Source organism: Ahaetulla prasina, chromosome 5, assembly GCF_028640845.1.
Source record: "Ahaetulla prasina isolate Xishuangbanna chromosome 5, ASM2864084v1, whole genome shotgun sequence".
NCBI lineage: Eukaryota > Metazoa > Chordata > Lepidosauria > Squamata > Colubridae > Ahaetulla > Ahaetulla prasina.
Window position 1 is genome coordinate 79,692,122 of NC_080543.1, and position 12,875 is coordinate 79,704,996.

Genomic DNA, 12,875 nt, shown 5'->3' on the forward strand with positions numbered 1-12,875 from the left:
TCAGAGTCTCCCATAGTAAGTTAGATATTAGGACAAAAGCCTCTGTAATCCACAAAGGCAGGACAAACTATTTGCCAAATGACCAACCCCCCTCAAGGAAGTAAAGGTCCCAAGTCCAGTTTCTCTTTCTATTTGCAAACAGACAGGATAGAAAGGAAAAAATATACAAGCCTGATCCCACGATGCAGACAAACTGGAATTTTGCAGATCACTGTAGATATCAGGCTCTGGTCCTGCAAAGCTAGCCAGCAGGCACAAAACAAAGGGCTGGAAAATTACCAGGGCTCCCATCCACTGATGCAGAGAGCCCTGCCAGCCCTGTGGCCACAAAATAATGCCAGGGGACCAAAGCCACCCAGACCGGAAGCCGCATTTGTACAGGGCGGGAAAAAGGGGCGCTCAATTAACTCCTTCCTTCCCAGGGCTGCACTAGGCTAAGAAAGGCTAGGGCAGCCCAGCGGCTCTGCCACAGTTCCTTCCTGGGACAAAAATCCAGGAAGCAATAAAATGGCCCAAGCCCAGGCTGCAAGAGGCTGGCATGGCCGACAAACTTGAAAACAGCCCCCAGCTGTAAGCAAGAAACGTGCTCCACAGCTGATCGGCGCTGAAAAAACTCCTGAGTAAAATGCAGCCATGGCAAGGCTCCTAGAGGCTAGCACAGCTCCAGCGACGTTTATCAGGGCGCTCTGAGACAATGGAGGCCAGCTGCAAACTTTGGGGTGAAAGCAAACCCCTGCAGCACCCCCCAGTTACCAGCCCGGTACCTGAGAGGAAAGGGGGAGGGTGGGAGGCATCGGAAAGGACAACCCCCCAGCTCCAATCCATATCAATGGAGAGCCCTCCCTAGCTGCAAGCAACAATCATAGATCCAAGAAAAATCAAGATAAAAGAAACAACTTTTACCTGAAAGGAAAGGAAAGAGAACCAAAATCCAAAATAGGAAAAGGATATCCAGGGAATAATATTGTTCAACTCTAAAGTTCTGGAGCTAAAAATTAAGCGACCATAGCTGAGGCTGAGTTGAAAAATGCCGGGGAACGTCACCAGGGAGGCGGATCCTCAGAAGTTTTTCTTTCAACTCAGAGACCATAGAGCTAGAGACTGGAATAACCCAAATGGCACCTCCCATCGCCACACTATTGTCGTGTCCCACTCCTCCGCTGACGGCTGGGTCCGGGAAATCCGAATCAGGCGTGCCTCTGCAGCTCTGCCCAAAGTCCTAGCAAAGTCCTCAGAGCAGGCAGGAGACCAGTAAGTGACTTCAGCAAGATAAGTTTGACTTTTGCCTGACTCAGAGACTGCCAGAAAGTAGATCCTTTATATAGGCCATGGGGTGTGGCTCCATGACTCAGCACTCATTAAGGCCTGCCCCTCCCTTCCCTCTGTAGCCTCCGCCTCTCCAATCTTCTGATGCGAGGGTCACACCAATCAGCTGTTGGTAATAAACCCTCCTCAGGCTCACCTGCTGTGGAGGAGGGGGAGGGGTCTAGCTGCTCCGTTTGCCTGGGCATGGAGTCAGGGCTGGGGCAGGGAGATTCTCCTTCTGCAGTTTGTGTGGGCATGGAGCCAGGACTGGGACCGGGAGGCATACATTCCTCAGTGTGCGGGAGCAGGTAAGAAGGCCCCGGCTGCTCTGAGGGCGGGCAAGACACAACACTATCCCTCACCGCAGGGCCCTTCCCCCGGGGCTGACGATCGGGATGCGGTCGGGCTGGGTTCTGCTCGTGGAAGGCCCGCACCAGGTCCGGGGCGTGGACGTCGGAGGCATTGACCCAGGTGAACTCGGTCCCGTACCCTTGCCACGCCACCAGGTATTGGAAGCGCCCCTTCAGCCAGCGGGAGTCGCGTATGCTGTGCACCTCGTACTCCTCCGCCCCGTCCTCGTCGACAGCGACGGGTGGGGCCCGGGCGCGGAGGGAGACGGCGGGGCCTCAGGGACCAGCAAGGACCGATGGAAGGCAGGATGGATCCGCATGGAGCGGCAGGGTCAATCGGTAGGCCACGGATTGATGACCGCCTCGGCGAGAGCGGACCGATGAACCGGTGGTCCAGTTTCTTCGCCGGCGGTCGGACGGGAGATGCTGTGGAAGCCACGCGGTCTCCGACCACCAGCGGGGTGTTGCCCGTCGGGAGCGATCGGCGACCGCTTGTAGTCCTCCGCCGCCCGATTCAGCTGCCGGCGCACCATCTGCTGGACGCGTGCAACTCGGAGAGAAAGGACTGTGTCTCGGGAACCGGGAGTCCGGGCGCCAGAGGAAGAGCGCGGATGGTACCCCAAGTTGGCCAGGAGCAGGGTGGTCTGGGTGGAGGTGTGTTGGGAGTTGTTGAATGCGAACTCCGCCAGGGACAGGTAATCGGCCCAGTTGTCCTGCTGTTGGTTCACGAGCACGGAGGTACTGCTCCAGGGCGCCGATGATCTTCTCCGTCCGCCGTCGGTCTCCGGATGGTGCGCCGGCGACAGGCACACCTGCACCTCAATGCGGCCATCAGGCTCTTCCAAAAGCGGGCCGTGAACTGCACCCCACGGTCCGACACCACCCTGTCCGGCAGGCCGTGGAGGCGGAAGGCGTGCTGCAAGAAGAGGCGGGCTGTCTTGGTGGCGGTGGGCAGCCAGCGGCAGGATGAAGTGTGCCATCTTGGTGAGCATGTCCACCACCACCAGCACCGTGGTGAACCCGAGGGCGGCAGGTCCGTCAGGAAGTCCATGGAAATCGCCCCCCAGGGTCTGTCAGGAGTCGGCAAGGGCTGGAGGAGACCGGGAGGGGCCCCCGTGGCGGCCTTGGCTTGCCGGCACGGCACGCAGGGCGTCACATAGGCATGGACATCATGCCGCACCGGGCCACCAGAAGGTCCAGCGTTACCAGGTTGAGAGTCTTGAAAAACCCGAAATGGCCCGGCAGGGTTGTCGTGGCACTGGGTCAGGACGAGGACGGAGCGGCCCGTGGGCACATACAACCGCCCCGGAACTTGAGTCGTCGTCTTCCAATGTCCACGGAGGCGTGGGGCCCGCCTCCGCTCGCCGCTGCTGAGACCAGGCGTCTTGGCGCTGCGCCTCGCACCGGGCCCGTAAGTCCACGGTTCCCGGGCGGCCAAGGCTTCCGCCGGCAGTACAGTCCGTGGAGGAAGAGGGTCTTGGGCGCTCAGGTACTCCGCTTACGGGACAGGCGTCCGCCCTCGGTTGTGGCCACTGGGGATATAGGTGGCGGAAGTTGAACCGGGCAAGAACAGCGACCACGGATCTGCCGCTGGTTCAACTTCCGAGCCGTGGTGAGATGTTCGAGGTTCCGATGGTCGTTCGGACCTCCACCTGATGCCGGGCCCCTCCAGGTGGTGCCGCCACGCCTCGAGCAGCGGCCTTGATAGCCAGCAACTCCTTTTCCCAGATGGTATACTTGCGCTCGGAAGGGTTGAGCTTCCGCGAGTAGTACGCGCAGGGAAAAAGAGTGCCGCCATCCGCCGGGGCCTGTAGCGGCACCGCTCCGAGGGTGACGGTGGAGGCGGCCGTCTCCACCACGAAGGCGGTGCGGGTCGGGATGTCGCAGGATGGGCTCCGTGGCGAAAGCCTTCCTGAGAGCCGTGAAGGCTTCCTCCTGCGGGGACCCCACGGGCAGGACCTTCTTCTGGAGGAGCTGGGTGAGCGGAGCCGTCAGCGTGGCGAAGCCCGGGATGAAGGTCCAATAGTAATTGGCGAAGCCCAGCAGCCGCTGGACATCCTTCACCCGACGCGGGGCTTCCCAGCTGCTCAGGGCCTCCACCTTGCGCGGGTCCATGGCGATCCCCTCGGGTGAGAGGATGTGCCCGAGGAACTCGATGGACGACCGGAGGAAAAAGCACTTCTCCAGCTTGGCGTAGAGCTGGTGCTCCCGCAGGCGCTGCAGGACCAGGCGGAGGTGCTGGAGGTGACTTTCCCTGGACTGGGAGTAGACCAGGATGTCACCACGAACCGATCCAACATGTCCCGGAACACATCGTTCATAAAATGTTGGAAGACGGCGGGGGCGTTGGTCAGCCCAAATGGCATGACCGTGTACTCGTAGTGTCCGTACCGGGTGCCGAACGCCGTCTTCCACTCGTCCCTTTCATGCATCCGCACCAGGTTGTAGGCCCCCAGAGATCGAGCTTGGTAAAGATGGAGGCCTCCCGCAGCCGGTCCATCAGCTCCGGGATGAGCGGCAGGGGGTAGCGATTCCATACCGTGATGGCGTTCAGCCGGCGGTAGTCGCAACACAGGCGCCAAATCCCGTCTTCTTTTTACGAAGAGGACCGGGGCCGACAGAGGGACTTGGAAGGCGGATGAACCCTCGGGCCAGATTTTTGTCCAGAAAGTCCCTGAGGCGGCCAACTCGGGCTCGGACATGGAATACAGGCGCCCGTGGGCAGCGGGCGCCGGGTTGCAGGTCCACGGGCAGTCGTGGGGCGGTGCGGGGTAAGCGGTCCGCCTCCTTTTCGCTGAAGGCGTCAGCGAAGTCCTGCAGCTCAGGGGCACGGCGCGGCCGGGTGAAGCGTCCTGGCGGGCGCGGGTGTGGCGGATGTGGTCGACACACTGCAGGCTGGGAAGCGAGATGGCGTTCGCGACCAGGCCACCTGAGGGTCGTGCGTCCGCAGCCAGGCCAGTCCGAGGATCACTGGGAAGTGGAGGTCCGCCGTCACGTGAAGCGAATCGCCTCCTCGTGGTCCCCGATGGCGGCGCAAGGGCTGCGTGGCGAAGTTAATGGGTCCGCCACCAGCTCCCTCCCGTCGATGGTCTCGGCGCTCATCGGAGGTCTACGGAACCAAGGGACACCAAAATGGTCCACGAAGGCCCGGTCCATAAAGTTCGTGGTGGCCCCAGAATCCACCAGCGTGTGCGGGATCCCTTCCGGCGGTCACCCACCACACCGGGTGTCCAAAATCAGGTGCCGAGGGGCCCGGGGTCCACGTCGGCCATGTCTGGCGGGGCTTGGTCCGTGCCCGGCCTAGGGTTTCCCTGGGCCGGGCCTGCCCGTTCCCGACTGGCCAGGCGGGATTCGAGGACGGGCGTCGTGCTCCGCCGCGCTTCCTGGGGCATGCGGCGGCGAAATGGCCGGGCTCCCCACAGTACAAACACAGCCCCCCTTGGCGCCTCCGGCTCCGCTCCTGGGCCGTCCGGCGAGGCCTGGCCGCTCCTAACTCCATGGGCTCCTCGGCGGCGGCCACGGCGGGTGGCCGGGACGGGTCAGCAGGTCGAGGGAGGCGACGGTCTTTGACGGTTGCGGGCGGCGACAGGGCGGGCGTTGCTGGAGGCGGGTGTCGAGGCGCAGGCAGAGGGCACCAGGTCAATGAGGGTCCGTGGCGCCTCCACCGAGCCAGCTCGTCCTGGAGCTCTTCCGAAGGCCCCTCTTGAGCGTCCGCTAGTGCCGTGTCGTTCCAGTCCGAATCATGGCACAGCAACGAATTCGCGATGTACTCCCGGGCGGGGCCCTTGTTGGATCTCTCTAGGTGCCGGCAGCCGTCTGGGCCCGCACAGGGTCTTCATACATCAGGCGTGGTGCCCCAGAACCCCTGGTAGTCCGCCAGCAAGGGGCTGTCCCTGAGCACCAAGGCGTGGCCCACTGCGCAGCCTGGCCAGACAACAGGTTCATCACGAAGGCCACCCTGGCCCGGTCATCTGGAAAGTCCCCGGCCGCATTGCCATGTAGGTCTGGCACTGGGCCATGAGGCCGGGAACATCTCCATCCGTCCTGAGAACTTCTCCGGCACCGGTACCGGGCTGTGGCGCTGAGGAGGAGGAGGAGGAGGAGGTTGGACTGCTGGGGCATTCCCAGCAGCCAGTTGAGCAGTCAGCTGGGCGACTTGCTGTTGCAGTTGCTGGTTGTCTGTTTGTAGCTGCTGCACAATCAGCGCCAGCTGTTGCTGATCCATCTTGTAGATGTGTGGGAGTCAGGCAAGATGTCGTGTCCCACTCCTCCGCTGACGGCTGGGTCCGGGAAATCCGAATCAGGCGTGCCTCTGCAGCTCTGCCCAAAGTCCTAGCAAAGTCCTCAGAGCAGGCAGGAGACCAGTAAGTGACTTCAGCAAGATAAGTTTGACTTTTGCCTGACTCAGAGACTGCCAGAAAGTAGATCCTTTATATAGGCCATGGGGTGTGGCTCCATGACTCAGCACTCATTAAGGCCTGCCCCTCCCTTCCCTCTGTAGCCTCCGCCTCTCCAATCTTCTGATGCGAGGGTCACACCAATCAGCTGTTGGTAATAAACCCTCCTCAGGCTCACCTGCTGTGGAGGAGGGAGGGTCTAGCTGCTCCGTTTGCCTGGGCATGGAGTCAGGGCTGGGGCAGGGAGATTCTCCTTCTGCAGTTTGTGTGGGCATGGAGCCAGGACTGGGACCGGGAGGCATACATTCCTCAGTGTGCGGGAGCAGGTAAGAAGGCCCCGGCTGCTCTGAGGGCGGGCAAGACACAACAACTATGGAGAAAGAAGAGGGCCTTCTCCCTAAGCCCAGGGATGATTGACAGTTTGCAAGCTCGGATGTGAATAAAATTCTCCAAGATTGGAAAGGGGTGTGTACGTGTGTGTGCATGTGCACAGCATGCCAAAGGAAACATTCTTCTCCCAATCCCAGACATTGTTGCTGTTTCCCTGTCCAGTGTCTCCTCCAAGCAAAGCAGGAGGTGGAGGATGATGATGCTGTGTGTGGAAGTGCAGAGGACAAAGTTTGCAGGAAGTGGTTTCCTATGAGTCCAACTTCTGCCTTGACAGATCTCTGGAGAGCAAGAGGAGGAGGTAGGGGAGCAGCGGTCCCCGGTCCTGCATGAGGGAAGCTGGCCCTTCTCCAAAGGGAATCCCCATTTCCAATCATGTGTGGTAAGAATGCTGGCTTGTTGGGGCAGCCCACTCTCATGCAGCTCCCCTGCCACCTGCTCCTCCTCTCCAGAGATCTGTCAAGGCAGAGGTTGGACTCATAGGAAACTGCTTCAGTGTCATCCTCCACCATCTGTGGGGCACCAGGCAAGACTGGGAGGTCTCCAGTGGAGGAAGGCGAGACTATGGCAAGCACCAAAGCCTCATCCACCAGAGGAGCCTCACTGTCCTTCTCAGCCCAAGTGGAATACCTCTGAATGGCAGCACAGGCTGCCCAGAGCCCTGGGCAGCATAGTTCAAGAACCAACTCTGGCTCTCAGGCCACTGGAACCCCACCTGGTTCTCAGGCCACTGGAACACCACAGTCCAGCCCAGCCCTGTTTCTCCAAGAGGGCACCCGGCAGTGTTTACTTTCTCCTCGAGGCTGCTGCTGCTGTGCTCAATCTCCTTGGCCAGGTTGCTCATGGTAGGTGTGGGAAGACAAAGTGTGTGGATCAGAGGGAAGCCCACTCCTTCTCCATTCAAGGAGACCCAGCTTTGTAAGCAAAGAATCCTCAGCAATAGGATGAAAGGCCAGAAGGAGGGAGCAAGGGGATGGCGAGAGGACAGTAGGGCTGCTGTGGCCAAGTGCTAAGGCAGGATTCCTTCAGACCCTCCCTCCTTCTCATTCCAATCTCCCTCTTTCCTTCCTTCCTTCCTTCCTTCCTTCCTTCCTTCCTTCCTTCCTTCCTTCCTCCCCCCTCCCCATTCCTTCCCAATGGTGTGATGGAACAAACTAACACAATAGTGGAGTAATATCTATATTGCTATGTAAACTATCAGCAAACCAACTGGGTGGAGCTCCTACCTTTGAAGAAGTGGGTTATAATAATTCAGTACATAGAAGCATTGGGTTCATCCCCTTTAAAGTGACCATGGGAGTTGAGTTTATGCCAATGCCAGAATTTCCAAAGGAACCCCCTCACTCAGTAACATTAGCTGAATGGATGAATACCCTGAATACAGGGAAATAGACATTTCCTTGATTGGGAAAATGTGCAGAAAACCCTGAATAAAAACAGGGAGTCACAAAAGAAACGCAAATCAGAAGCGAGCCAATCAACTTGCAATGAACTGGGGGTGGGGTGAGGGTAAAGTGGAATGCTGAGAATGTATGCGAAGATCATGAAGCTTGGCAACCATCAAGATCACCACTAAAGGTGCTGGAGAAAGAACAGTTCCCATAACAAAAGGACTTCTCATAATTGGATAATGTGATCACCCAAGGGTGGGGAGAAGAGGAAGCTGTTGTTTAACTAGGCAAGCATTTGCATATGAAAGCCAGAGCTGGTTTTGTTTCTTCAGTATCAATATTGTATATCCAATAATGTTTTATTTTCAAATTCAAAGCTCCCAAAAGTGTTTCCTTATTCTGGGTTCACTAGTCAGACAGTTGACATGCAAATACTTATTTTAGAGGGCCTTTCAAAATATTCAAACGGTTGCTTCAGCTGCAGTAATATCACAAATGAAGCTCTCCTCTTTAAAGTGCTGAGGAGTTTACAGCTTTTCAAAAATTCAGTATGGCTACTTTCCAGGTAATATGCCGTCACATGTGCATGCACAGAAATTATGTCCAAAAGGATTGGCAGTGAAATGCTAATTGCACATAAAGCTAAGCTATAATTTGATTTGGTTTTGTCTTAGGATATTTTGTAACTCACCCATTGCAATTTATTCACCAAATCATAAAGGGGCCGTAATAGCTCAGGCTGTAAGGAGCCTGTTATTAGAACACAGTAGCCTGCAATTACTGCAGGTTCAAGCCTGGCCCAAGGTTGACTCAGCCTTCCATCCTTTATAAGGTAGGTAAAATGAGGACCCAGATTGTTGGGGGGGCAATAAGTTGACTTTGTAAAAAATATACAAATAGAATGAGACTATTGCCTTATACACTGTAAGCTGCCCTGAGTCTTCGGAGAAGGGCGGGATATAAATGTAAATAAATAAAAAATAATAATAAAATAAAATAAATAATTAAAACTACCATTTAATATGAGGTATGAATCCACTCAGGGGTGGGATCCTACCATTTTAACAACCAGTTTGCTAAGCATGTGCTGTGCGCATGTGCACGGTTTGGAGAAAACTCACCTTCTACATTGCTGCCAGCAAGGAAAACAGCTGAGGCGCGAAAATCCACTCTGCCATACTGATGCTTCAGAAACGGAAATACAGGCGAGTATAACACAGGGGCAGGCGGGCGGGCCCACTTCAAAATCAGAGTGAACCAGTTCGCTCACGGCTGAAAGTCAGAGCTAATGATTCACCCAAACCGGTCCGAACCGGTAGAATCCCACCACTGAATCCAGTCAAAGTGCCCTGTTTTGTATTTTGAGAAGAAGGCATTTTGCTTGCTGTTGTAAAAAGTAAGTATGATTTACAAAGAAATCAATGCTTCTCCTTTTGGAAACAAATTATTTTTGCAAACAAAATAGTCATTTTCAGTTCAATAAAAATACTTTTTCTTTGAAAAAAGCTAACTTTGATTTTGAAATGAAAGACTTTTCAACTATGATTTGTACTACAATTCTATTTTTGTATCACTAAAATATATTAGTATTACTCAAAATCCTTGAAATAGTTTTGCACAATCCCATTGATTATACAATTTTCATAAAATTCAGAACCCTGTTCTTCATTCTCAAAATATTTACCAATGCACAGAGTAAGTCAACTGCTTCCAGGATAAGCTCTTGATGACCAATTCTAGTAACTCCCAGATCCTCCAATTCTTGATGAGTAATACGTAATAGCTGGTCTCCACCAATCTTTTCCCTCTCAAAATTCTTGATATATTGTTGCAGGCAGTCATCAAGGCCTAAGACAAAAAAAAACAATAAACACAATATTTACAAATTGGTACTTGAACTGTGTTATTTATCAACGTTAGATTACCTGACATTTTTTTCGTATTTTCTTGCTTCGTTTCTTAGTTGCCATACTTATGGGGAGGAGGGGGACTTATGAAATGTAGACTATTTTTCTCCAATGTGCCAGACATAACAATGATAAGGAGCCTGAAAAGCAAGGCCAAATCAGCATGCCCTAGCAATGGCAGGAGGGAGTGCTGAGAAGTTCATCACCTGCTTGGTTGGCTAATGTGACCTGTAATACACAGGGGGTTGACACTATCTATTCTTTAATTATACCAAAAATGCAGAAATTACTCAGTGTTGACTTAACCTTTGACCGTGGCAATATGATGTACTCAATAAACAGGATTTTTGAGGAAGCCAAGACCTCGGAGTCCTCTGTACCAGCTGGAGGTAACAGAGGAGTTGCTCCACCAAGCTACCCAGCCACTTCTGGGACGACGGAGCCCCAGTCCTCCTCTCAGATTCTGCCTCATCAGCCCAAAGTTCCTACTGATGATGCTGGGGGGGAAGCCTGGACCAATCCACTCCATTGCAGCAGAGAGCCGTGGTGGACAACCCCCAGAAGAAGCTCCCCATCCTCACTAGCACCAGCAATGAGGGTGAGCCCCAGTTTCAGTCGGGGCCCAGCAGCCACCAGGGACGGTCAGCCGATCTCAGCAGCCACCACAGCCCCTCCCCCACAGCCCTGGGGCCTGGGTGGCATCCGGGATATTGGCCACACACCCACTACATGAAGCCTCCCCCACAATCATCACGTCTAACAGGAATCACCAAGGGGAAGGGAACTCTGGCCGAAGGAAACCAGTCACCCACCTCATATGACAGCGAGGATGGGGCAGAAAGAGACCCGATGGTGAGTAGAGCCAACCGCCCTTTTGCGATCCCTGTGAGAATTGTGACACCCCACTCGGGAACTCAAGGGGACTTTGAGGTCTTAATAGGTTCAGGCTGCACCTGATGCTTAATAAGCCTGTCCACTTTGCCGAGGCTGGGAATCGGGGAAAGGAGGCTATCCAGGGCCATGAGGTTTGAACAAGTCGATGGCTCACTAATAGGAGGGGCCCCAGTGACCCATTTGATTGACCTTGTGAAGCTGGAGATGGGTCAGCACTGGGAGATGATCCAGTTTGCGACTGTCCTGAAGATGACAGAAACTGTGATCTAGCCTAGCTGGACAAGTGGGGCCCGATGTTATAATGGGAAGGAGGAAACAGGAAGTTGAGTTTGGAAAAAGGCCCTTCCCTCCCCCATACAACTGAGTCATGCAAGCCTCTCTGTAGAGGATGGGAGCCAAGGGCCCAGAAGATTCAAAGGCTGGGTCAGATCAGCCGCTGGAGATCCAAACCATTTCCAGAGAATACCATCACCTGGTGGAGGTGTTCATGGAGGAGGAATGCGACATGCTATCCCCTTACAGGCCTATGGACTGTGTGATTGAGATCCTTCCAGGGGCAAAACTACCCAAGCCCAAGATGTACTCCGTGACCCCCCAAGGAGATGAAGGAGTTGAGGGAGTACATCGACAAGAACCTAGCCAGGGGCTTCATCCAGCCGGCTAAATCCCAAGTAGCAGCCTCAGTCCTTTGCAGCAAGTAGCCAAGTCCACCCAACCCTGGGAAGAGATTGTGATGAATTTCATAGTTGAGCTGCTGCAAAGTGTAGGGAATATCATGATTTGAACAGTGATCGACCTATTTTTCAAGCAGGCTCATTTCATCGCCTGCCCAGGATTACTGTCTGCCCACTAACTGGCAAAGTTGTTCCTGAGGCATAGCTACTGGCTGCATGGGGTTCCAAACAGAATTATTTCAGATCAGAGAGTCCAATTCATGACTAGGTTCTGGAGGGAGTTCTTAAAGTCCATTGGGTTCTCCTGGGGCTTAGTTTGGCTTTTCATCTGAATAGCAATGGGGTGGTGGAGAGGGCTAACACCATGGTGGAGCAGTACCTAAGGTGTTGTGTCAACTACCAGCAGACTAATTGGGCAGAACTACTGCCTTTTGCTGAAGTGGCATACAATAACACAGAGCACAGCAGTGCTGGGCTTACCCCCTTCAAGGTGGTCAATGGGGTAGACTTCATCCCCATGCCAGAATACCCCCAGGAGCCTCCCTTTCCTATTAGTCTAAAGGAGTGGGTTGATTCGTTGCAGAATCAACCCACTCCAGAAGTAAGTAAGGCAAGTACTGTAAGTCCAGTAAGGTGAGCATTGGCAAAAGCAACAGAAGCCTATAAAAAGCAGGCTGAAAAGAAATGGGCCTCGCAGACACCATTCCAGGTGAGGGAGAAAGTTTATCTCTCCACAAAGTACTTACTGACAGGCTAAACTTGCCCTGCAAAAAATTAGGTCCTAAATTCTTGGGGTCATTCCCCATCCAAAAGGTAATCAATCCAGTTACCATGGAACTAAAACTTCCTATAAGGACTTGCCTCTCCTCCCTCCTCAAGAAAGTAGAAGTCTTGAAACGGTTGGCATTTCAAAAGGAAACTTTTATTGGGAGAAAGTGATAGCAAAACAAAGAAGGCAGGATCTGAAGATTCCCATATATAAACGTAGATTAAAAGAGATAGAAACCCCTCCCCTCAGTCCGATGCAAGGCAAGCCAATCCGCAGGTGCAAAGTTGTTTTGAGAACTTAAGAATTTCAGGCTGAGAAGGTGATAAGAAGTTCTCAGGCGTCGCTTGCTGGAGGCTTTGGTGTTGAGACAAAACAATGCCCTCTAGACATTCCTTCCTCCTTTACATTCCCAGGTAGGTAAATCAAAGTAGAGGATAGGCATGCAACAGGAACAGGGTTATAAAGTGATGAGTGCATCCAGGCCCTCCCCACCCAAATGGCAGTGTCCCGAAAGGGATCTATGGGACCTGACACTTTCCCACCTTTTGGGGAAGGTGCACCCGATGTTCCACAGTAGCTTGTTAAAACAGGTAGTCGGCGTTACACTGAGACCAATAGCTTCAGTGGCACCAAAGCTCATAGTGGTTGAAGGGGAGACCTTTATGAAGTGAAGTGGATTTTAGATTCTAGGCTCTATAAGGGGAAGTTACAGTATTTAATGCAATGGAAAGGATATCCTTTATCAGAGCCACCTGAGTTAAGAGCATCAATGTGAGAGCAGACAGGCTAGTAAATCCCGTG

The 12,875-nt window shown here is 53.9% G+C and overlaps 1 protein-coding gene across 4 annotated transcripts in view; it reads right to left on the reverse strand.

Annotated features, from left to right (window-relative positions):
* The window catches only part of CNKSR2 (connector enhancer of kinase suppressor of Ras 2), a 574,134-nt gene that overhangs the window by 378,774 nt on the left and 182,485 nt on the right, over positions 1-12,875 (reverse strand). For all 4 annotated transcript variants that reach the window (XM_058186957.1, XM_058186956.1, XM_058186955.1 and 1 more), the window contains exon 2: positions 9,515-9,678. In XM_058186957.1, the coding sequence (XP_058042940.1) occupies positions 9,515-9,678 (164 nt within the window). The remainder of the gene's footprint in view (positions 1-9,514; positions 9,679-12,875) is intronic.